This window comes from Onychomys torridus, chromosome 3 (assembly GCF_903995425.1).
Source record: "Onychomys torridus chromosome 3, mOncTor1.1, whole genome shotgun sequence".
Lineage (NCBI taxonomy): Eukaryota > Metazoa > Chordata > Mammalia > Rodentia > Cricetidae > Onychomys > Onychomys torridus.
The window spans coordinates 29,641,369-29,667,861 of record NC_050445.1 but is presented as its reverse complement, the minus strand read 5'-3'; the positions used below and the strand labels follow the sequence as shown (position 1 = coordinate 29,667,861).

Sequence of the window (26,493 nt, the reverse complement as noted above, 5' to 3'; positions counted from 1 at the left end):
TGGGAGGGGGTGGAGAGGACCAAGGAAACATCATTAGTGGGCCACCTGCCCAATCACGGGCTCATGGGGAAGACTTCAGCTGAGGACTTGCTTTTGCATTCCCGGCTTTCATTTCGGTTGCCCTCTGGGTGAGTTCTTGTTTGGAAATGGGGAAGGAGTGGGAGAGGAGCAGGCTGTGAAGGGGCCAGTGGAGAGAGACAGTGGAAGAGGAATGGGAAGCAGTCGTAAAGCCAAGCCTCCGGCCCCCGGAAAGTACAATTTGTTTCAAACTCTTTAGGCTGCCTTGGTCCTCAGTCTCTTTGTCCTCTCTCTTGCCCTCTTCATGTCAGGCCCCTCCAGAGCCACTTTGAAGGTACCGAGGGGCTCCTGGGCATTGTTTTCGTTCTGACTGGCTTTCACACAGATGGCCCCTATAGTATCAGAGAGGCTTCCCTTTTTCTCTATCTCTTTAATTTCATAATATATGTGTACACATTATGTAATGATGATCATAATCAAACTAACATGTCCCTCACCACTCTAACTGGAGTTAGATTCCCAGAACCTGTTTACCTTATAACTAAATGCTGGCCTTCTTTGACCAACTTGTCCCCGATCCATGGAGACCATTGCTCTACTCTCTGCTTCTAAGAGTTCACTTTTTCCAGGCTCCACGTATCAGTGAGATCACACAGCATTTGTTTTGTACTAATTTAATAGCACAATGTCTTCCAGGTTTGCCCATGCTGTCAGAACGGCAGGATTGCTTTCCTTTGTAGCCAAACGGCGTTCCTTTATATCTGTGTGTCGGTTTAGAAACCCCATCCATCCACTGATGACATGCGGTTTCCACACCCTAGCTGCTGTAGTGAACATGGGGGTGTGGAAACCTCTCTGAGATGCTGGTTTCATTTCCTTTGGGGGTAATTGCAAGACTGTGGGATCATTTGACTATTTTTTCCCCAAAGATGAGGTTTCTGAGAAGGAAATTAAATAATTGAAAATATTTTTTAAAAGGCATTCTATGAAATATGGCAAACTTTGGCTCAAATAATGGTATTTTAAAAATTATTACCATCCCCTTCCAGGAATTGCTGTTCTTTCTAAACCTTGTCAGCTCAAAAATTTGCTCAGTCTCCTGATAGCTTTAATTGCTCCCAGTTGGTGGGGAGGGGTGATATTTGAATTAAGAAGGTGTGTCTGGCAAAGGTGTGAGGGGTGACCCCACTGAGGATATGAATATCAGATGAGACATGCTAAGCTTGTGCAAGGATCATCAGGATATGTAAGCGATGCTAAATCTTAATGGCCTGATGCTGTTAGTCGTGAGATGGGTGTGGTGTGAAGGCAGTAGAGATTGGTCCTTATGATGGCAGATGTGAAAAAGTAGGAAATAATTCCCTTCTGATAATGAACTTGCTCCCCAGTTGGCTAATGGACATCTTTCCGTAAATTAGAGGAAGCCAACCATCTTACTAGTATTTCACAGTAACTGGCCACTGGGAGACTCTGTGGGATATCAAGAGAGTTCTTACAGGGATTAGATGTGATTGCTTGGAGAGTTGCTGGAGATTTCTTTAATCAGAATGGAAATGAGGATATGCTGAGGCCTTAAGGGAGAGCATCTGCAGTGTGTCTCTCAGCTGTTGGTGGGTAGAAGGAAGGGCAGGCTAAAGTTGTGGATTGTTGGTTTTTCCCCTCCTCTCTATCTGTAGATTCAGTGTTCCCTTCTCAGAGACCTCCCTGCCTGCACTGTAAGGTCCTTCACTGAGATGGCCGACAGAAGGGTTGACGAAGAAAGGCTGAATAAGAAATTAAACTTCTCCTTTTGTGAAGAAGATACTGAGAATGGAGGACAGATAACAGCATACGGCACCAGGGAGGCCCAGAGCCAGAAGCCTAAGACAAATAAGGATGAGGAGTTGGAGGATCCCAAGTCTCCTCCCAGAGATGAACTTTGTCCTCAGAAGAGAAACAAGGAAAGCCCAGGTCCTATTCTTTGGAGTCCAGCTTCATCCCTTCCTAAATGTCCAGAGACGCCAATACCATATGGCAAGAGCAAGGGGCCAGTCGCTGACAACCCCTCCACTCCCAAAGTGAGTAAACTATGGAGAGGCGGGACCAGGTCTCTGAGATCTGTTCACCTATGTAGCTACTGATCAGAGAGGAGGGTTTGGTCATTTACATCTATGCAATGAGCTTGCCTTGCAGACCAGATACATCTTCAGTTACCTGTTTCTTAGTGGAAATGGAGGGGAGTGTAAAGTTACCAGGAAACAGAATGAAATGTCTAGCTGCTTTGTTTCTCTCAACCAGTAACTATTGGTATTGGCTACACAAACATCTTAGTTGAAAAGATCTTAATTAAGGAATATTGGAACTGGAAGAGATGTAGAGGTCCACAGTCATCCTGTGTACTTTGCACATAAGAAAATCAGTTTCAAAGAGATGAACTGTCTTACCTCAACCTCTGTCAGAGACAAGACTAGAAACTTCATGTTTTGATTTAGTCTGTTTTCCTTCCCATTATGCCAATTGACTATATTTCTAGGTAATTGTTTACCAATATTTTCTAATACAGAAATGTTCATGTTCACCATCTGCACATACTCCTCTCTGCTGCTGTTGCCCTTTCCAGCACAGAGTCCCCTCTGCTCTGGGCCTAGAGCAGTATTGGAACCTCTGTTATACTTGGGAATAGCAGAACTTGTTTACGAATTGAAAGTTTCAGCAATGAAGCAATGGTTGCTTCGAGTTCACATATTCTTTTATTTACACTACATTACACTGTTTGTTTATTAAAGCCAGGGCTTGGGGATGGTCACATCTAGTAGATTCTGATGACATGGTATGTGATGCCCTAGGCTGAATATTAGCTCTGCTCCCTGGCAGCTCAGCTTGAGGTACTTAAGCTCATTATGATATGTGTGATCCTGCACTGTCACTGTCAGGGGTCTCTGTAGTGCCTGCTGAGGGCCAGAGTGTGTCTAACAGGAAACTCTAGGCTTCCTGTTGAACTGTAGACAATCAAATAGGTTCTGGTGTCCATCGGAAGATGGTTCAGTGTTCCAGTACTGACCAACTGATTATTATATGTTTTCTTCTTCTTGAGGACCCACAATCTCTGTTTTCAAACAATTCATCAGGACGTGGGGAGAGTGATATTTTGAGAGTTCTCTGTGAAGAATGACTCTGAGTGGGATGATTAGGGAAGAAGGAAAGGTGAAGGAAGCAAGTGAACAGCAATGATAGTTGATGTCTCAACAGATGATGGAGGATGGGATTTGTGTAGGAATATGCAGACAAGATATGATGAGTATGTCTTTCATTCATTACATCCTCCACAATGTGTTCTGTGTTAGCAGACTCTCTGCTAGAAGATACCATTTACTTTCTGTAACAAGTGCCCCCCAATTAACAATCAACTGAAACAGTAATAAACATTCAGATAATGTGAAGAATGGCAGAGTATGAGGAGCAGAAATTGGAAATTTAAGTTCAAAACAGTGGGGCAGTTTTCTAAAGGAAGTACTGTCTGAGAAAGACCTAGATAATGAACTGGAGTTAGCCAAGTAAAGAGGGGCAAAGAGACCCCCAAGCAAAGGACAAGACATCCACTGAGTAACAGAGGGAGAAGGAAAACTATTTGTTATTGGGTGGGTCAGGAGTCTCTGTATAAGAGAGAACCAGAGAAAGAGAGATGGGTAGGTGGAAGAGAGATGAACATTCTATCCTAAAAGTGTTGAATAATTATCCAATGGCTTTGAGTAGGGGTGTTTTTTAAAAGTCATGCTTCATGTACAAAGTGAACTAGACCAGAGAAAAGTCTTAACACAGGGGATTATTCACAAGGATTCTGTTGAGAGCAGAAAAACGCCAGGATTATGACTGGGGTGAACAGGACTTAAGTTGAGAGATGTTCAGGAACTAGCAGTAAATTGATGGGGGTGTTGTATGGAAAAGAGAGATCAAAGATGATGGCGAGGCTTCTTGCTTGATCGAATAGGTAGAGCCTGGAATCAAGATGGGAGACACTGAGGATATATGAGTTTGGGGGAGTAAAAGAGATATGTGGAATGCATAATTGGCTAAGTGGGGCATGGAAAACAACGGAAGCCAGAGATCCCTGTTTGGCTATATATGGCATTTAGGAAATCAGTGAAGCAGTGAGTGGGGATCAGGTCACACGGTTTGAGTGCTGCTATGAGAAGAGAAGTGTTACCGAGCTTGGATCATGCCAAGAGGAAGAACAGGTATAGAACAGAGCATGAAAAGGTAGGTGGAAATACAATAGGGAAAATAACTACTTCCTCTACAATACATTTGAATCAGGATGAGAACAGATCAAGTTACCAACTAGTGATGCTTTGCTGAAGACACTTCTGCTGACACACAGCAAAGCAGGGTAGGCATGTTCTGCTTTTCCTACAAGGTGCAAGCAGAAATCATGAGACACTAACTTTCTTCTCCATGAGGGATTCTTAGCAGAACCACTGAGAATAGGAAAGCATCTTTAGGCAGTAGTAAGATTGCTACAGCTAATTACATTAAACACTAGTTGATGGTGATTCCGCTGCAACATCGTAGATTCAAGACTCAGGCTTAGCTTGCCTCTGAATTAGCAACTTCCAAATTCAGGAAGTTGCCTTCTCCCCTTCTTCAGAAGTCAAGTAGCTATTCTGCACATCTCCCTTAATCAACCATACAGAGTCGTCCCTAGACATTCATCTGTAGCCTGGAGTATACACACCCTTTCTATCTGCTTTTCAATCTGCTCTACTTCCAGGCAAAGCTTTCTTTCATAATGGATATTAATATCTTTCCCTATATAACAAGAGGAGATCACAAACCCTATTGGCCTTCATATTTCCAGACTAGAAATTCTAATGTCATCTGCCATGGTATGAATTTTTCCATGTTTTTATCTGAAAATTTCATAGGCTTATTTATTTTCCTTAAAATATGGCAAAAGAGGGATGGAGAGATGGCTCAGTGGTTAAGAGCACAGACTGCTCTTCCAGAGGTCCTGAGTTCAAATCCCACCAACCACATGGTGGCTCACAACTACCTGTAATAAGATCTGGCGCCCTCTTCTGGCCTGCAAGGACACATGCAGACAGAACACTGTATGTATAAATAAATAAATCTTGAAAAAATATATGGCAAAAGAATTATGTGCAGCTTTGCAGATTTGGACACTCTCCATTTAATATGTGGAAGATGCATTTTACTTGGCATTATAAAACAAACATGCCTCAGGAGACTGGTCTAGTATAATTCTGAGTTATTTCCAATATTACACTGGTAATGGAGACATACCATTATGTACTATAGTTTTCCGTATTTTGAAACTATAGTCCCTTTTCATGATAAACTCACCAGAAAAAAAAATGGCATTTTTCAGTGTGGGTTTTGAATACAGTTGTAGGATTATTCACTCTGTGAACTCTAAGATACATGTAAGACCCTTATAAAAAAAAGTCCTTGACTATGCCAATGGCCTATTTTCTTTACCTACAAAGGTTATGCTAATATGTATGTTCCATAACATCTTTCATTTCTGCTTATGTCAATCATTTACTTATTTAGTTTTTTTTTTTTGTTGGTTTTTTTTTTGTTTTTGTTTTTGTTTTTCGAGACAGGGTTTCTCTGTGTAGTTTTGGTGCCTGTCCTGGATCTCACTCTGTAGACCGGGCTGACCTTGAACTCACAGAGATCCTCCTGGCTCTGTCTCCCAAGTGCTGGGATTAAAGGCGTGTGCCATCACCCAAATACAGCATGGGTAGTTCTCTAGATCCCTACATGTAGCTCTAATGACATCCATTCTTTCAGGATCCTTTGTCTTTGAATTTGGCAAACTGATTAAATTCTAGTTAAGTCTAGGTGCAGTTGGATTGGCAACCCTTCCTTCTTCCATTTATTGGTAACTGGTTATAGCCACATCAAAGCCCTGAAATCTTTTTAGTGATTTTTGTTGTTGTTATTATTTTTACATCCTGACCAGTTTCCCCTCACTCCTCTCCTCCCAGTCCCTTCCCCAACTCTGCCCCTTCTCCCCACTCCACTCCTCCTCTGTTTCTGTTCAGGAAAGGGCAGGCCTCCCATGGGTATCAACTATACATGGCGTATCAAGTTGCAATAAGACTAGGCACTTCCCATCATATCAAGGCTGGACAAGGCAACCCCGTATGAGGAGTAGGGTCCCAAAAGCCAGCAAAAGAGTCAGAGATGGCCTCTGCTCCCACTGTTAGGGGTCCCACAAGAGGACCAAGCTACACAACTGTAACATATATGCAGAGGGCCTAGGTCAGTCCCATGCAGGCTCCCTGATTGTCAGTTCAGTCTCTGTGAGCCCCTATGAGTCTAGATATTGATTCTGTGGGTTTTGACCCCTCCGGCTCTATAGTCCTTCTTCCCTCTTCTCTAGGATTCCCTGAGCTCTGCCTAATGTTTGGCTATGGGTCTCTACATCTGTTTCCATTAGTTGCTGGATGAAACCTCTCACGACAACTGGGCTAGGCGCCAATCTATGAGCATAGCAGAATAACATAGCATCATGACATTGACTTTTTTTTCTTTTATTCTAGTCATGTTTGGTTCTATCCTAGGTCTCTGGGCTATCCAGCATCTCGGTCTTGGTGCACCAGGCAGTGTCAGGGATGAGAGCCCTAAAATCTTAAGAAATGATATAGTATATGTATACTATATGTATGTATATATGTATGTATTCATATATTTAGAGCTAGTATTGTTTAATTACAATCCACTCAGCATGAGTGTAACATACTGTCTGGAGTATTTTTATCATCTGCTTGATATTTGGAGTGGTTATCTTCTATTTCCTGGTATATTTACTAATTCTTAGAACTAATTTACTAATTCTTAGAACTAATACACTTGAACTATTACCACTAAACTTCTCTAGAATACATATCTAAGGGAAGAGAGACCTTGTGTTTTTAAATATCTATAAACAGTGTCTGCCACTCATAAGTGCACACACATACATGGTCATTTACATTAAGTTATATGTCTGTAAAATGCCAGTGGTTAGGATGCATTTAGTTAAAAACCTTTATGACTCTTGTGTTCTTTAATGTCTACTTACAAGCTTTGGCAATGTGCAGTGTTAATGCTGCCATTCTTCCTGATGCCATTCTTGTAATAGATAAAGACCTATTCCTTTGTTTATTCATTTTATAGTCATTTTTCTTTAATTTAAAATTTTAACATAGTTACATTATTTCCCCTTTCCCTTTCCTTCCCACACCCCCTATACCACCCTCTCCTGTCCCCTTGCTTTCTCTCTTCAAATTCATGGCTTCTGGTTCCTTTTACCTTACCTTAGACAAAGGCAACTAAAAGATGCTGAGTAGAAGAAGTGGTGTTCCCCAGGGAATACCAAGTGGGCAACCCTGAAATCATATACATACTAGTAACATTTTATAGGACTGAACAGGTTTTATTGATATATTTAGAAATATGTAGATTATTGTTTTTAATCTCTTTACTTCATTTCATGGGGTTCTAATCATTTTATGTGTGTTTAAAGAGAATTTAAGAACTCCATTTTTCACTTAGAAAGTCTATGAAATATGTCTCTTACAAAGTTATTAATTCAAAGACACTGATGAATTGATTAACAAACTGTGTGTTCTTCAAGGGCTACAATTTATCTCTGTACCCATCAGTACAGAGTACAGTAGTACCCATCTAATCCAGCATTAGTCCACTAAGTAGGTACCAAACAAATCCTGGGATGAATATTTGAGAGAGAGAGAGAGAGAGAGAGAGAGAGAGAGAGAGAGAGAGAGAGAGAGTTACTGTATGAGAGCAGAAGGATGGGGGTATCTATAGAATCGTTTTTGTCCACATCAATGAAATATCCTCATCTTCGAAAGCTAAAGGTAGGACTTAAAATTGTTTTCACAATTAGGAGACCTGCCTAGAGGAAGGGGTGGAGCTTAAATAAAACACTGATTTCTGTGTTGATTCAAGAGATGAGACTAGAATTTCACATGCTTGAAATAAGAGCACCAGGTGCAATGCGACTAGTTCTCACTGAGCCACACCATCCTCCAGAAATAACATTCTTTGGTTCAAATACTAACTAGCTAGCTGACAGGAAACTTCTTTTTACTTTTTAAAGCCCTATTCTGATTTGCCTTTTGTCATCCTCACATAGAATTCACTGCCTCAGCCAGAGATATCTTCAATAGGGAAGCTATCTGCCCGAAGCACTAAACATCTGAGACACACACCTGCTCCCTTCATGGATGAGAAGACCTCTTTGTCTCTGGTTAATATCAACCCATTCACTCCAGAGTCCTATAGAAAACTATTCCTTCAGTCAGAGGGCAAGAGGAAAACCAGAGGTGATCTGTAAGTGTCCAGTTCTCTTCATTTCTGAGAATTCCTTTGGGCTGGTGCTAGAATAAGGTTAAGAATAAGAATTCTACTTGAATGAAATTGAAGTAGTGTGCATGGGTCCCTCATCCCTCCATGTCAGTGTTGATCACAGAAACCTGGGCGTCTTTCCATTCTGATGTGTACTGCAGGGAGCTTTTGGATAAAAGAGTCTGGCAGAGCAAGCAATAGATCTGAGTTCCAGACAGCTGAATGTGCTAGGGACTGAATTCAATGGACTTCCTTTGGGTAATATGAGGCTAGCGGCTGGGGAAGCATTCATATTTCAAACTCTATATTGCTGCTTTGAATTTGCCCTGTGTTACCTGGTGATACTGGTGATGAGAATTACAGGGCAATTGTTTGAACTTCTCTGTAAGTGATGGAAAACTGGAGAGGGTTAAAAGATAGTGCTGCTTCCAAAGGTGTGAATAAATGAAAAGTCAAAGTACTTTATTCCCTCAAATGCCACAGAATGGAAAAGTCACCTAAATAAGGATTATGCATGTTTCTTGGGGGCATTAGTTATTTTTGTTTCATTTCTCTCTCTCTCTCTCTCTCTCTCTCTCTCTCTCTCTCTCTCTCTCTCTCTCTCTCTTTCATTATGTTCCTGGGTGCGTGCTTGCATGTTGGAGGAAACATACATGCCCCAGCACATGACTGGAAGTCCGTGGACATCTTAGGGAATCAGTCCTATCCTTCTACTATGTGGATCCAGGGCTTGAACTCAGGGCATCAAGCTTGCTGGCAAGTGCCTTAACCCTTAACCTGCTGAGCCATCTCACTGCCCCTCCTGGTTTGCTAACTTGGGGATATTGCTTTACCAGTTTCCTTTGATACTTTGTTTTATATAATGGAAACAGTTCTAAAATGGGGAAGCATCTGTGTTCATACACACTCAGCAACATAAGCAAACAGCTAACTGCCAGAGCTTTGTAGAACACCCAATGCTCCCTTCCCCGCTCAGTGAAGGCAGCAGGAAAAGAGATCATTTGGATGAAAGTGGTGATACTGTAGTAGCATCTCTTAATGCTCCTGAGAGGACAGCCTTCTCTGGTGTCCACTGTGTTGTCACTTTAAGAATCAGGGTGTAGTATTAAGTTTAAGTCACACGTGTTCATCGGTTGATTTCATGAACATAGTGTCATTTGCTTGCAATTTCTCCCCTGTGTTTCTCTAAAAGAAACTGATGTGTCTGTTGAAATCTTGTCTATAGACCCAGAAAATGGCTCATGCAAAGAAGGATGTTTGTGAATGACTTCTTATTGCAAATTGAAGACCTCTGAAGCAAAATTATATTTCTGCTCTACTCAATGTCTGTGTACTGCATTGAAAGCTGGACTCTGACAGGGGCAGTGTTGGAAAGAGAGCACAGTGTGGTTGTGAAGGGAAAATGCCCTGAAGTTAGACTTGGTTTAAAATCCAAGTTCTTCCATTTGCTAACTGTGGAATACAGAATGGTTTAATGTCAGTAAAAGCCAAGTTCTTCCACTTGCTAACTGTGAAACACAGTGGTTTAATGTCTCAGTAAAAGCCAAGTTCTTCCACTTGCTAACTGTGGAACACAGTGGTTTAATGTTGGCTCCTTTGGGGACAACAGCACCTACGTTGAGTTCAGTGCTCTTCCTTGCTTCCAAGTCTTAGCACAGGGATTCTCAACCCGTGGGCCGCAACCCTTTGGGATGAATGACCCCTTCGCAGGAGTCACATAATCAGATGTCCTGCATATTTACATTATGATTCACAACAATAGCAAATTACAGTTATGAAGTAGCAACGAAAATAATTTTCTGGTTGGTGGTCCACACAGCACGAGGAGCTGTATTAAAGGGTCACAGCATTAGGAAGAATGGGAACCACTGTCTTAGCATGTGGTAGTCTAATTACCTGAAACATTCACCCCTTTCCTCCGTCAGTTCCCATTCCTTCTTGCAATCTTAGCTTACATAGTCTCTTTGGGGAAAGCCTTTTGCCTTCTTGAGATACTCACATAAGTGGTGTGGTTCAGGGTCTCTCCCAATACTGTTATCCTGTCTTAGGTTTGTGTATTAACTTTCTAGGTAATCTCTACTCAATGTAAAGTGAACCTAAAGTGAGGAGGGGAAGGAATTAATTTCCTTACAACCACAGAACTTTCCCCAATACCAGCTTCAGTGAGTGTGTCAGTGAGACATGATCTTTACTCACTCTTGACTAACCTTTTCCTTTTAGTGAGGAAACTGGAGAAGGGGGAAGCAAATCGGAGCAGTGGCTGCCTGCTAAGGTGAGCATGGCCTTTTGGTCTAGCGGCCACCACCTATTCATCCTGTTCATTGTCTGTTTCTGCCTCCCTGTCTGCTTCCTACACTTCTTGTTTTTTCTCTCCCCCCCCCATTCTTCCCCCTAGTTCCCCTCATGCTGCTTTTCCTTACCCCTCACTTTTAGTCCCCTCCACCCCATTCTTCTCTACCCCATCCTTTTCACTCCTTCTTCCTTCTTTCTTTCCCTTTCTCCTCTTCTTTCTTTCATCCCCCTTTCCCTTACTCTCTCTGTCTCTCTCTGTATCTCTCTGTCTCTGTCTGTCTGTCTGTCTGTCTCTGTCTCTCTCTCTCTCTCTCCCTCTCTCTCTTGCACACACACACACACACACACACACACACACACACACACACATTTTATGGCTTTAGCAGCATAATTTATATCTAGATTATCAGTTATATTAGCAAGCAGTAGCTGATACGTACATTGCTAAGTTATTAGATAATTCTTAAAAGTTTCTATTTCTGCTTTTAATTTGGGGAAACCTTCTATACTGGAGTAGAGATGGAATGAGAAAATTAAGCTACTTTTATTCCCCAAATCAAAAATGGGAAAAGTGATATTGGCACAGAAATTTCTATGTAAAATTTTAGCTATTAAATGTATCCTTATTTGTTCATTTTTGTGATCGTCCCCATATCAAATTAATATTATAGACATTTGCCTCTGAAATGTTTCTCACATCTGGATTGTCATGGCTGAAAACTGCAGAAGGCACTGTGTGCCCAATAACAGGAGACTGGCTGGGTTAAATATAAAGTCAGTGCTCTTAAGGTGTTTGCAAAATGTGGCAACATACCTCTTATCTTGTATTCAGTATGCACAACTCCAAAATGCATATGATGGTTACACAACATCACTCACTAATCACAGAGTCGGATGTTGCAGTGACAGCTGTTATTCCAGTGCCTTTGAATGGTAGAAACCACATGGTTGTTCTCACATCTAGTTACCAAACTGTTCTTGAGCAAATCTTATTCACATAAGTAAGTTAATAGTTTCCCCATTTTTCCCTTTCTCTCTTTCCCTGTCTCCCTCTCTTCCTTGGCATGGGATTTCTCATAGCTCACCCTAGCCTGGAATTTATGATCCTCCTGTCTCTGCTCCTGTGTGCTAGGATTGCAGGTTTGGATATCACACTGCAATGGAGGTGGTATTTTTAAATGTCGGCACTTGGCGATTGTAACTGCCACACAGACGGCTGTGGGTATGGGCTTTGAATTTTCACATGTGAGCATTCCCACCTGTGCCCTCACTGCTTTTTCCTTTGAATTTTATTCCTCGTTTGTTTTATAAGTCACTAACTGGCTTCTGATAGGATGCCAAATATATTCATTAAATGGGGAAAATAGATCTATACATAAGTCCCTGGCCAGGAGAAACTAACATGTTTGAAGTATCAAAAGGATGCACACAAAAATATAAAGCAAAAAGATACCTGTATCTGTATGAACCTATATGTGAACTTATGTGTGATGTGTAAATGTATGTATATATTTAAGGTCTGCAATGGTAGTAAAAATAATCATTGTGGGAAACAAAATGGTAGAACAAATATGTATAAAGGCAATTCTAGGCAAAGAAGAAGTAATTTATAATTTTCTGAAAGCCAGGGAAAGGGTCCTGTGTAATAGTGTGGGTTGGGAAGTTGAGTGGCTGGCAGCAGTGTGGACATGGAGCTGGCCTGTTTGTAGCTATAGGGTGGCCAAAGTACTCAGTGTCCGTTGATAGGAGGGCTTTGGGACTGTTGTCAGAATTTAACTTTCTCTTGGGAAACAACTAGGCTTTTAGTTCTGCAGAACCATTTTGCAAAATTGTTCTTACTAGAGGAGTTGGGAAGAGAGCTGAGGATGGAGTCAAATCCAGATATGGAGGAATCAAAGCTTAGGATTACCTAAGGGCAAAGGAAATTACAGGTCTTGCTGATAAGCACTGATTGGAATTGGATGCAAAAATTATCAAGTCAAAGTCAAGATTTTTTTTTTTAATTTGCTAAAGTTAGATGAAAAACATTCTTGCTAATTGGGGCATTGGGGAGAGAAATCATCCTGAATTTAGATTCATCTATAGTAGAGATTTTGATCATAATACTAGACTGTAAAATTTCCACGTGTTTACATAATACTAAGATAACTGTGATATGTTGATATATATATTGTATCAACACATATGCAATGTATATATAAACATATGTGCAATGACATATGTAACAAAACATTGTATATATATTATCACATAATATTAATGTACCCTGAGGAATCATTGTTATGATCTTCATCTTACAGACAGAAAACTGAGGAGTTCAGTGATTTCCCTGGGTTAATTGGCAAGTTGGAAAATGAGTGATATTAACAGCTGGCCACTAGGGGGAAGTAATGCTGAGCACATGTGATGGATTAATCCATTCGACAAGTTTGTTTCCCAGACTAAGACTTCTATGAAAACAAATTGAAACAAGAAAATTTATTCAACTTGAGGTGGAAATTCAGCACCCAAGCCTTGATAAAGGTAGAGAGTCAAAAGGAGGCATTGGTACTGTTTGCGCTTGCTCTGAACATGCTTCAACCGTTTCCTGTTAGTCCTTTAGCTGAGGACAGCAGTTCTGGGTTTCAGAAGCTGTGGGTCTTCTCCCTTCAGAATAGTCTGACCAGATGGAGCAAAGAACACTTGAAACAATGTGACCAGGGTCAGTACTGACTTGTATGTAAGGTTACAAAGGACACAGGCGTGGCCAGCCATTGGCAAAACTCTTTGCTACCACAATTACCAACATAAAGAGAACCCATTGCATTTGCCTCACTCACATTTTAAAAAGCAATTTAAGAAATGTAATATAGTTCTGTTTTATTGCTCATGGTATATGGGAAGACTTATTCCCTCTCTCTTTTTTAAATATTTTAGAGAAGTGTTCTACGAGAAACTAACATGGCTTCCCGCTATGAAAAAGAATTCTTGGAGGTAGAAAAAATTGGGGTTGGGGAATTTGGTACAGTCTACAAGTGCATTAAGAGGCTGGATGGATGTGTTTATGCAATAAAGCGCTCTACAAAACCATTCTCAGGAGTATCAAATGAGTGAGTACCTAAGAAAAGTACTGGACGAACAAACTTGGATTTGATACTGTATTGATTCTCAAAATAGTTTTAAAAAGAGCACCACCGGTATTAATGAAAACACTCCATTTGCTTGATTTTAAATTTATCTCCACCATTGGATGTCATTACATTCATAGCTTTACTGAATTGTCCAGAACACCAATGGCATTTCCTGAAATAAAGCATGATAACTTCAGGTCATGTTGTTGTTTGTAGTTATAGGATCTCACCATTTAACTTTGCCTAGCCTAGAACCCACTAGGTAGACCAGGCTGGCCTTGAACTCAGAGATCTGCCTGCCTCCACTACCCCATGCATTCCATTGTTACTTTAATTTCTTAGCTTTTCTGTCTGCTGGTCTTACTGCCGTTCTAATGAATTGGATTTTGGAGGGGTCTCCTGGTACCCGTCTATGTTCATCTGAAATACTCTCAGACAGAAAACACTATCAGTGGTTTATCTCTACTTTACACTCTTCTACTTTACCTTTTGCAGATGTGATAAACACCAAAACTAAAAGCAATTTGTGGAGGGGGAAAAGGTTAATTCCATTTTATGCTTCTAGATCAAAATCCATCATGGAAAGAAGTCAGGGCAGAGGCAGGAACTATGAAGGCACACTGCTTACTGGCTTGCTCTCAGGCTGCTTTCTTCTACTTGTCTAAAGTTGGTACCTCCCACAGTGGGTTGGGCCCTCACATCAAATATCAAGCAAAACAATCTCTCACAGACATGGCTATAGGCCTATCTGATTTATACATTCCCTCTTCCTAGGTGGCTCCAACTTATATTAAGTTGACAGTAAAACTACCCAGTACATGTGCTAATAATTAATTTGGTAGTGAAGTTTGATATATTTTGCAAAGAAAAACTATTAGGAATGTTTATATTTAACTCCCAGAACTAAGTGCTCATTCTTTCCTATGATATAAGGAAAAACATATTTTCAGATTGAGTGATGCTTTTGTGAGCTGCTTTCATCCACACTGACCATGCTGAGCCAGATATCACAGGCTTTTGTTTTTATATTGATGTCAGTCAAGGATGGAATTAGCTTTTCTTTTGCACAATGCATATGTCTCCCAAGGCTTTCCCCTATAACCCATCAGATTGGCTGAGTTTGATAATGACACTAATGACTATCCAGCTCACGGACGAGATAGTTCCATCAGAGTGTCCACAATCGAGTTTATGATGGCCTTATTATAATAGGCATAACACGATGCAATGTGCACTGTGATGCAATGAAATTAAGACCCAAAGCACATCTGCTCTTGAGAGCGTAAGCACATGAGGTACCTCTATACATGCCATGCTCAATGGATAAAGCATGAACTTTGGCACCAGGTTGACCAAAGTTCTGCTCTTAGGTCTACTCACACCAGTTTCACTTTGGACCAGTCACTTGCTCTCATCACGTCTTCCAATGTATCTTACAAAGAATCTAAAAGACTCAATAGATAAAATGCTAAGCATACAGCAGGCCTTAGAAAAATATTCTGTTATTTTTTAATGCCTCCCACGATTCCCTTAAGAACTCTTTTAATCTATATTATCTCAATTAATTTTTCTAAATGCCTTTTTTGTCCCTTGGGAGTTTGGATTTGCATGAAGTTTATGCTCATGCAGTGCTTGGCCATCACCCCCATGTGGTACGCTACTATTCTTCATGGGCAGAAGACGATCACGTGGTCATTCAGAACGAATACTGTAATGGTAAGTATGTAGATTGATACAGAGAAGGGGGAGGAACTTCTTAACTTTAACTTTTTAAATCTTTGTAAATAAATCTACCTCCTCACAGTTTAAGCCTTTACATACTGGAGTCACACTGAAGATGCTTGTGCTTGGAGGCAGAGATAAGAATAGTGTTGAAGAGGAGTGTGTGTGTGTGTGTGTGTGTGTGTGTGTGTGTGTGTGCATGTGTGTGTTTCACACAAAGCTAGTATAGCTCATATAAAAATGCTATTAATCCCTTCACAGTTTATCTTATACTGAGGAAAAAAAAGTTACCATACTAGTTTAAATAATTCTGTTACCATCTGCCAGGTACCATAAACCATACCATTTGGGGGAATGTTGGATTAAAGGTTCCTAGTTATAGTTGGTTTAGTAAAGACTCATTATTTCACCTATTTTTCCATGGATCTCTGAGTTTACAGGTCTTTCATATCTTTTGCTGCTTCTAACCTTGGAGCTTAACTGTTCCCAGCACAGTGCAGGCAATGGAATAAGTGCTGTGGCCAAACTTGGTGCTTTCAGATGTATTTTTCATAAACTGAGTAAAATATGCCCTAATTTTAGGGGCAGCACCACATACTTCTGACCACAGGATGTTTGAAAATCCTCTTTGCCCCAGCCACTTTGAGTGTCTCCGTCTGCCTTCAGGTACTCTTAGTGCACACTTGAAGGCCCCAGGTATAGTTGTTCGGCCTGGCCTTGGAGTATAGTGACTGGTAACAAAACTTGGAGGCAAATAAATGAGTAAATAATGTTGTGAAAGGCCAGGGGATGGTACACACATTTGCAAAACAACAACTTGGCATTTCTCTTATTGTTTCCTTATAGAAAAGATGTTTTAGCCTTAACCTATGGTCTTTGCAGGCCTTGTTTTTCCCCCCTTCCAAGCTCACTATCACCCCCTTTTGTTCTTAGTCTTAGGGGATGTGCAGCCTTTCTCTATGCTTATGATTAAGGCTTTTCTTAATCACCCTTTCTTCCCAACTCCCTCATATTAAAACCTGAAGTTCCCTACTTTGTTCTTCTCCCCCTTTTCTAGAAGGAACATTGGTTTGATTTCCATGATTTTTTTTTTTTTTTTTTTTGCTATTAGCACAGAGTATGAAATAATAAAAATTAACTAATACAGTAAAATGTTAATATGATGTAGAGTCAATGAAAAAGTTCCAAAAACCTCAAAACTGGCAAGATGGGGAGGTTGCTTCAATCACAATCACCTTTTACTTAATTCCAGCATTTGCTCCCCTAAGGCTGACACTCTACTAAACTCTGGGTAGAGTAATACCTGAGATCGAGATGGATAGGTAAGTCCTTCAAGATGGTTTGCTCCACTCATTCTGTCAGAAGAACTGCATAACCGACAATCTGGTGCAAAGCTGTCTGGTACAGACATGGGTAAAGAAGCAGAGAGGGAAATACGACAGGGTCCTGGAAGGGGCCTAGGTATTCAAGTTGAGAAGACGGGTTTACAGCCCAACTCTGATGCTTACTGCCTGTATACTTTACATTACTAGAATGCCACTCAAAATTAGTACATGAATGGATGGTAATATTTATTACAGAAGTAATTTGAGAATTGACAACAGCACATGCAAAATATTAGCAGAGACTCAATACCTGGTACATAATAAAAAATTGATCAGCTCCAGATTGCATGGAGGAGGCAGGACTTGAATTAGAGCTTGCAGAATAATTACTAGAGTTTAGGAAATCAGAGGGAAGGCATCCAGTTGTTGGAGCATCAGGCAAGCTAAAGGCAAAGAATTGAGAGTGGGTCTAACCTAACGGACAGTAGGAGACCCAACATGGGTGATCCTTGTGGTAGGAAATAATATCAGCAAGATAAAAGATAGGGATACTGTATAAAACTTTAAAAACCAGGCAGTGGCCTTCAGGTTAGAGGTGTGGTAGGGTACAGGTTGCAGGGAGCTGTTTCATCATACTGACCCTTTGCCTTCACAGGGTGCTCATTCAGTGATGTAATTGATTTTGCAATTTGCGATTCTTACAGGTGGAGCCTTTCCAAGACCTCTGTCTCCTCCTTCCTTGGCTCCACCCTCTACTTTTCATTCCCCCTCATTTCATTTTTTTCATCCCTTGCCTCTCATTGCTCATCTCCTAACCTGTCAGAGCAGTCAGACTGGGGCATGGACAGTTGTGATTTTAATGTCGGTGACACCATACGTGATTTGGAGTCTTACACACATATATTAGATGGCTTTATTAGAGACCCACTGTCATAGAATTTTCCCTGTTGTCCATCTTAAGCCTGAACTAATCAGATGTGCTCTCCTTCTCCTTGATCCTTGTCAAGATGCCTTGAAAGTCACCTCTGGATGAGCCTAGACAGCTAAAATGTCTCCAATAGATTCAACAGCCCCCAGGATTTCAACTCTTTTGGGGTTCAATTATTTATCTCTCTAGTGACAATATTTGTGCATCTGACATCTGTCATTGGAATTCCATAAAGCCAACTCCTGATCCTACTTGTTAGAATACTTTGACACATCAGGTCAGGGTCAGCATGCACTGTGGAATGCCATACACGGTTGTATTTTTTCACTAAACAAGGAACAACTCTGTCAGTAGAAATTTACCAATATTACCGACAGCACTATAAAATGATATTGTGAGGATATGCAAGTCTGAATAAAATATTCCATTGAATTGTTAACCTGCTTTTTACATCTTATTGTTAGAAGTTATTTGCTCTTTACTTTGTTTTGATATTTTTAGACCTTGTTGGCAGAGAGGAAAACAAGTACCTTTTAAAGATGGCAAAAAGAACAAGGGGTAAAGTGCTTTTGATTTATAATCACAAGAACAAGCTGCACATGGTAAAAATGTGTTTTCCACAGAGACACATGAATAACAGCAGCTGAAGTCAACTCCCTCCTGTCCGCTACACCTGAAATGAGCTCGAAAACACATTCCAAGAACAAGTCTGTGTTTTGAAGAAACTGAGTTCACAAGACTCTTGTTTTCTTAGAGTTTTCTCACAATTACCTTCAGAGTTCTCACATGACTCCATTCTTGGACCATGTTCTGACAGAGGTCCTTGACTTACTTGCTTTTTTTGTTGCCAGGGTAAACATCTAATTCAGAAAAAAAAAAAAAAAGTATTTGGAAGAGGAGTGTGAATTCGGAATGCCCAGGCTGGCTGCAGCCAGTAGTTTTGAATGCAGCCCCCTCCTCCTTGTTAACATGGAATAACCTCACCTATAAATTCAGTTTCACAATAAATTCATTTTTAACAAAATTGAAAGTATTTGCTTTCCTTACACAAATCCTTCTTCTAAGATTCCTAGAGAAATAACCTTCTGCCATCTCTTTGTGTGTATTGAAAAGGGGTGAAATTTTCCTCCTAAATTACTTATTTTAGCATGACAAATTGGCCTTTCATGTTTACATGGGATACTTTTAAGTACAGATGTTCTTAACACACTATTATTTTAGACCCTACTGTTGTACACTGAACTATAGCTTTGTACCTGCTAATGGAAGCCAGGACTCAAATTCATTAAACAAAGTGTTCAGAAAATATCTAACACCTTAGGGTAAGTGTCCAAGCCCAGGCGTGGCATATGAACTCAGGACTTACATTTTGTTGATGATAAAGATAAGTCAAGATAGTCTACACCCAATGTACAAATACTGGGGTTAAAACACGATTCAGGCATATAAAGAACTTTTAAATTTTCTTTGAGTCACAACCATTAAGCTTCTAACTTTATGATCTACCATTAATGGAATAAGAGTCACAGTGAAATTACTAATGCTCTATAAATACTAGTTTGACTTTGACATGGGATTGATTTAAACACCAACAGTAACTACCCAAGTTGGCTTGATTGTCTTATGGCTAATAATTAGGTAAAACTCTTAAAACGTTAGTTGTCACATACCTGAGGCAGGGGGTTACATATTATATCTCTGGCCACATGTTAAGAATCTTATTTTCTTCTTTCAAAGTCCTGAAATCCTAACATCTGTGGCACCATCCTGGGACTGATACTGTGTACTTTGCGCTGACATGGACCTGAAATTTGTTCAAGTCTCTCATGATCATCTCCTATGCCTTCTCTGCCTGTAAGCCTCACATCTGTTTCTTCTCTGTCGGCTTGCTCTCTACAATTCCTGCCCAGGTGGGAGCTTGCAGGCTGCAATATCTGAAAATGCTGCATCTGGCAATCACTTCCAAGAACCTAAACTCAAAGACATCCTCCTCCAGGTCTCCTTGGGACTTAAGTACATCCACAACTTTGGCATGGTACATCTGGACATCAAACCCAGTAAGTATTTTTTCTGTCTACATTCCTTCTGTAGTTTGTCTTTTACACACCATAGTGAAAATGTGCATCTGTGTATGTACCTTCACTCTCAAAGATAGTATTGTCTAGAAGAATTACTTTCTTCCATTCATTTCCTATAACAAAGTCAGTCAAATATCTTTAACCATTTCCTCCTTGAGTCATGGGACTCAAGGGGAAAAGATACTTTCTCATATAGAGCAAAAGTATAAAACTAGATGTTTAATTTACCACATAGAAAACTGACAGTGTGTCAATTACATTCTGATTGTGTTTGTAACTAGTACTGTATTTTCTCTAAGTCAGCCCTGATCAGAGTGAACAGAATGACTGTGCTTATTTATTTTGAGACAGCATATAACCATGCTCTTCAGAAGATAGGAACTATATGAAGTCAGTCCAACTTAAACAAGTGTTATCCATCCATCACTGGCTGTTCTGATCTGATGTAAGAGATTACATAGAGCCACATATGTGCACTCAGGAGGCAGATGTAGGCTGATCTCTGTGTGTCCAAGACCAGCCTGACCTACATAATGAGTTGCAGGCTAGCCAGAGCTACACAGTGAGACAGAGATCAGGAATCTGAGTGTGACACACACATACACACACACACACACACACACACACACACAGAGAGAGAGAGAGAGAGAGAGAGAGAGAGAGAGAGAGAGAGAGAGAGAGAGAGATTAGTAGTCACTCCACAACCATACCAGAGGAGAAAAGCTGCAAGGTCATGGCCATGAAAGGCTCTTTGTCTCTTTGTGAGGTGGAGCTCAGAAATTGTTACTTATGTCTACTCTGTTTTTTTCAGGTAACATCTTCATTTGTCATAAAATGCAGAGTGACTCTCCCGTAGGCCCAGAAGAGGCTGAAAGTGAGGCTGACTGGTTTCTCTCTGCCAATGTGATATATAAAATTGGTGAGTCTGCTTCTACTCTTATTACTTATTACTTATTACTCTGTAAATAAGCTGATGACTACATTTACTCCATCTCCAAGAAAGCTATGTTCTTTAAAACAGCCTCTCTTTCCTTTTTAAAAGGTGACCTGGGCCATGTGACATCAATCAGAAAACCCAAAGTAGAAGAAGGAGATACTCGATTCCTGGCTAAGGAGATCTTGCAAGAGGTATAAGTTAGGGAAATGGGAGGGGAAATTATTTTTTTGTCATTCAAAAAAATTCTTTGACACAGAATCTTGCTATGTTGTCCAATATGGCTGCCGCAAACTTGTGGCCTTCTGTCCTTAGCTTCCCAAGTAGCTGAGACTTTAGATGTGCAATGAATTTTATAATTCATCCAACTGTTTGATTCTCAAAGGCTCATTGTGCCCCAAATGAAGAGTATATATCTGTAATTCAAACTAATAAAGTCTTTTTTTCCATTCATAATAGAGATCAAATACAGTAAAGAAATTCCCCCAAAGCATAGGAATGTTATCACCATCAACAATGAATCAGTATTTACATAGTTCCTTCTAAAGGTCCCTCACTATTTCTAGTATCTCTTAGAATTCTTAGCCTAGTGGGTTGCATAAGAGAAGGGAAACCCTCTCTTTATGGTCATCTTGTCTTTATCATGTTGCTATCTTCTTGATGACCCACCAGATCTGATCACTAAAATGATTCTTAGTGGTTATCCATCTTCTAGGATTCCTGTTGAGTCTGACCTAGCAAGATTATAACTTCCTTCAGGGGAAAAAGTCTTTTCTTGTGATCAGCTAATTAAGCCTCAGTGAATCTGACAGAACAAAATGATGCTGAAATTCTACCCTGGGCTTTCAGAGCTCAGCAATATTACTAAGGTTTGCTTATGTTCCCTTTAGCTTCTTAGGTATAAACCATCAACTACAGTAAATATAACTATGCTATGGCATTGAGAGTTTATGTGTAACCAGACCTCTGGCAATCACATTTTAGACTCACTCTGCTTGGCAGACTAACTGGTCTTCCTATCTTCTATTTTGTAGAATTATCAACACCTTCCCAAAGCAGACATATTCGCCTTGGGGTTAACAATTGCAATGGCTGCAGGAGCAGAGTCATTACCCATTAATGGTGACATGTGGCATCATATCCGCAAGGGGAACCTTCCAGACATTGTCCAGGAGCTCTCAGATGACTTTTATGGTCTACTCAAGGTGACACCTCTTATGAGATGAAACATCTGTATTTTAAGTGTGATGACAAGTGTGGTTGTAGAGTGGGGGTTAGGTAAATATGAATTTGGTTAGGGTCATGTGTGAACATGAAGGAGGAAGGAAGTAGGAAGTTCAGATAAGACAGGGCACGTTGAAACTGTTTTTAAAGATTTATTTATTTATTTTGTACACAGTGTTCTGTCTGCGTGTGTACTTGTAGGTCAGAAGAGGGCACCAGATCTCATTACAGATGGTTGTGAGCCACCACAAGGTTGCTGGGAGTTGAACTCAGGTCCTCTGGAAAAGCAGCCAGTGCTCTTAACCACTGAGCCATCTCTCCAGCCCCAGATAGAAACTTCTTATGGAAACTTAACTTCTACAATACCCTCATGTGGACACTTTTTATTTGTTCCTAGTAACCCCCCAAAAATGGCAGGTGGCAAATCTTTCTGCAGCAGAGGAAACTCAAACTCAGAGGGGGCTCTTGTATTAGTTAATAATTGGTAATTCTAAATTCCAGCCTCGTCTTTCCCCTCCACCATCAGGGTATGCACTGTTGTCAATGGACAATGATGACAAAATTTTCTAAAAGAATCACTTCATGAGTATCTTTAAAAGTATAAGCCACTTTTTGGTAATTGGCAATACCACTTATTTGAGGTATTGGGGAAAAGGCATAATTTCAATTAAAAAATTTGTGATATTTGTTTTTATAGATAAGTATGCATAAGGATAACACAGGGGGTATTAGATTGAAACACAAAGGGCTACAAAAATAAAACACAACAAACAGCACCCAAAACCAGACCTCAACAACCTTATACTACCAAGAAGTTTGGAGTTGCCTCCTCCTCAAAATTTCATGGGTTAGAAAACAAGGTTGGTTAGGGTCCCTAACATTGCTTTAGAAATACCTACTTCCTTGAACATTAGAGTTCTATTTTTGACCTACAAATTTCAAATGCAGTTACTGATTCCTCCTTCTACTTCCATTTTTCTGTCCTGGAATGAGGAAAACCTTTCCTTTGCTCCTTTGCCAATAGCCTAATCATTCATTCATTCATATATGTATATATACACATATATCTCATGTGTAAATAAATCTTAGATTTAGTTCATATTTACTAGGTGCCTAAATGCTAACCCTGTGCTATGTATACTATATAATTTATGTTAATTGACTTCACTTTCACAACATTCCCCAGAAAGAGATTAGCATTATCCTGGATCTCAGATAAAATGAACTGTGGTATAGTTATAGAGTAAATGGTGGTGCTTGCTCTGAACGTGGATCCCAAACAGGGCAAGTTCAGTGTATTTGTCATCCTGTGACACCATTAATTACATACATAGAGATGCTGATATAGTAATCACAGGCTAATACCCACAGGATGCAAGTCATCTTAGGCTACAGATATCCTCTGCATGGAGACAAGTATTTCAGAATTATTAATGGATAATAGAGTACAATGCAGTGGAAAGTACTCTGAACTGAGTTGGGTGAACTGGGAACTGAATTGGGTGAACTGGGTTTTGGTCTTGGCCTTTCCTATAACTTGGACATAGCTTCAGTTTTTCCCTTTATAATTAAAATGTTAGACTAGTAAATCAGCAAACCAGCTAGCTTTCAAACACGACAGTTAATTCCACATCACAAGTACAGACAAATGATGTTACCAGACATGGGTGATCCTTCTGTTCAAAATGGAACAAAGCTTTCACTGAGGAAAAGGCAGTTTCACAACACTCAGCAGTAGATGTTGAACTGAAGTTGGCTTGAATGGGGAGATGCTGCTACTAACAAAATCTGTCTTTAGAACATGATCCACCCTGATGCAGAGCAGAGACCTTCTGCAGCAGCTCTGGCCAGAAGTCGAATTCTCCGGCCCTTTATGGAGAAAACGGAGGAACTCCAGAAGCAACTGAACTTGGAGAAGTCCAAGATAGCCACACTGGAAAGGTATAGTTGGTTGTTGGAGTCAAGAAAGGGTCTGTTTGAACAACTCACAGTGGTCTGACTGGACTGGTGTGTCTCTATAGATTCAAGTCTATGCACATTCTACATCATCAGACTTAGGATCTGCCCACAAGAAGCCTGGCAGTGTGCTATGTTTTATGCCATGAGACTCTGCAGCTCTGTGATTAGGCAGCTTGAGAGAAGTTCAGGTAATGCAAAGGAAGCAAGAGGAAAGAATACAAAGAAACTCCAGTGATAAGGGAGTCCTTGGACGCTGAGGGACAGCAAGTATCAAAGTGGCTGCTTGCTGGTCACCTAACATAATCTTAGCCAAGTAGCGGTCTATTTTAGGATCTTAGGTGAACAGAGAACCTTCTTTAGAAAGCACTGAGCTGCAAGGACAGAAGGCAGACATTGGATCCTGATTACATATGTAGAGGATTATGTTTTTCTGAGCAAAGAAAGCAATCTGATCTCTGGTTGATGTAAGCTTGTATTTATTTATTAATTTATTCCTTCATCAAACAAACAGGAATTAGTTTGGGTGTGGTTTGAAGAGGTCATGCATGATGTTTAAGTAGAATTTTGAAGGAATTCTTAGTTGATTGTTGCTCATATGTGCACTATTGAAAATAAAAAGAAGAAAATGAAATATGATCCTTGCTTGACATTTGCCTAGAAGTCCAACTTTGTTTAGCTGCACACCAGTCTATCTTGGAAGGATTCATTTGAAAACTCCAATGGTCACAAAGCCCGTGTTTTGGCTGAGCTGCAGAGACTCTCAGCCTTTAGGTGGGTAGTCAGCCATTCCCAATAAACCACGTCATAGTTTTTGCTCTTTTTGAGTTTCATTGTTCCAAGTAGTAAACTACAAAATACCCATATATGTTGTTGAGAAAGATGCGAATATCTGCGGAAGTGTGTATACATATTCTGTGAGCCTAAGCTGGAGGTACAAGAGACTGTCATCATTGAATGTAAATGATCATAGAGATCATTGAGATAGGGCAGATGGTATCTTGAGATTGTCTGAACCAGTGGTTCTCAACATTCCTAATGCTTGAGACCCTTTAATACAGTTCCTCATGTGGTGGTGACCCCTGACCATAGAGTTATTTTCATTGCTACTTCATAACTAATTACAATTCATAACTAATGTTACAAATTTTAATTAAATATTAATGTTTTCCAATGATCTTAGGTGACTTCTGTGAAAGGGTCATTTGACCCCAAAGGGGTCATGACCCATGGTTGAGAACTGTTGGTCTGGACTAATTGGTGGTAAACTTGTTCTGTAAAGGATTACCTATTAAATGGTTCATGCTTTGAATGATTTCTCCTGTAATGATTCAACCTGTCATTGATGAGTGAAAACAACGACTGAATATATATTATATATAATATGTATGGATATCAGATAAAAATGATTAACTGTGTTTCAATAAGATCTGTGGTTTGTTGCCCTAACAGTTCTTATATTTTGCCTAAAGAGTTGTTCCCTTAGAATTTTAATGTTAAAGGTGATTTATGAACAATGCATATATCAAACTTTTTAATGATAGTAAGAATCATTAGAATTGATTCTTCTATTCTGCATATAGTTCGGGTTGACTTTGTAAAACGGAAATAAAAAGAGCAATTAGATGTGATTATAAATACTACCTCTAACTAGGGAAGAATTTACCCATGCCTGTCCCCTCTTATTGCAGGGAACTGATAAAAGCTCAGCAAATCCAGACCCCTCAAAGATACATCCACCATGGTGGGTCTCAGAGATACATCGCCCATGGTGATCCTGGGACCTCTGGAACCCATGAAGACTCAAGAAGCATAAGAGACATGGTAGGAGGAATGAGTGTGGAGTCCTCAAGATTCACCTGTAGGAAATTCTCCGTATAAGCACTCACTTCTCACCAGCCAGCCTTTTGCCACATAGCCTTCAGAAAATGTACAGGATGTAAGAATGAACCAGATTGAATGCACAAGGATTTCAAAAGCCATCCAATGTAAAGAATCTATAGGCAAGGTTACAAAGCTTCTAGGGTTTCTTAGCAATACTCTCACATCTTCCCTATTGTCATATTTCTAGTGCCATTTACTGAGGATTTCTGGTGAATAATGAGAAAACATGCCTCATCATTGAAAGAGGAATAGAAACGCACTATTTTGGCCCATGGACCAGGAAGCTGCCATAACTTATTCTTCACTACGGATCCAGGGAACTTTGTACATAGAAAGGAATAAAATACGGCTTTCAAGTACCAGCTCACAAGAGAACGTTGCTTATATTTCAGCAGTGCTTCCCAAGTTGCATCCACTCCTACAACTGCCAGCCCCTTGGAGCAGGGAGTTTGCCTAATATGTTTTTGGGATGGAAGCAATCTCCAATCTGGTTTTATTTTGTAAATAAAAGGCTGTTGTTATATGAAGCAATTAGAAGTAAGACTATAATGTGGACATTCCTGAGCTGCTTCTTGACTTCTGAAACAAAATCAGCAGAGGTGAGGGCTCAGGGAAGTTTGATGTACCTGTTCCCCATGTGTTCTAGGTGTCTTGTGGCTGACTC

General features: G+C 40.2%; 1 protein-coding gene across 1 annotated transcript; it reads left to right on the top strand.

Moving 5' to 3' along the window:
• Nucleotides 1–1,751: 1,751 nt before the first annotated feature.
• Nucleotides 1,752–25,826, top strand: Wee2 (WEE2 oocyte meiosis inhibiting kinase). Its single transcript, XM_036181846.1, has 11 exons — nt 1,752–2,075; nt 8,165–8,361; nt 10,597–10,648; nt 13,585–13,757; nt 15,376–15,494; nt 19,664–19,810; nt 20,643–20,750; nt 20,874–20,959; nt 21,800–21,970; nt 23,788–23,930; nt 25,637–25,826. The coding sequence occupies exons 1-11, from the start codon at nt 1,752–1,754 to the stop codon at nt 25,824–25,826; spliced, it is 1,710 nt and encodes a 569-aa protein (XP_036037739.1).
• Nucleotides 25,827–26,493: the final 667 nt, after the last annotated feature.

Coding starts and splice junctions, on each gene's coding strand:
- Wee2 (XM_036181846.1), top strand. CDS start 1,752: ATGGCCGACAGAAGGGTTGACGAAGAAAGGCTGAATAAGAAATTAAAC. Junction 21,971..23,787: donor ACTTTTATGGTCTACTCAAG/GTGACACCTCTT, acceptor ATCTGTCTTTAG/AACATGATCCACCCTGATGC. Junction 23,931..25,636: donor AAGATAGCCACACTGGAAAG/GTATAGTTGGTT, acceptor CTCTTATTGCAG/GGAACTGATAAAAGCTCAGC.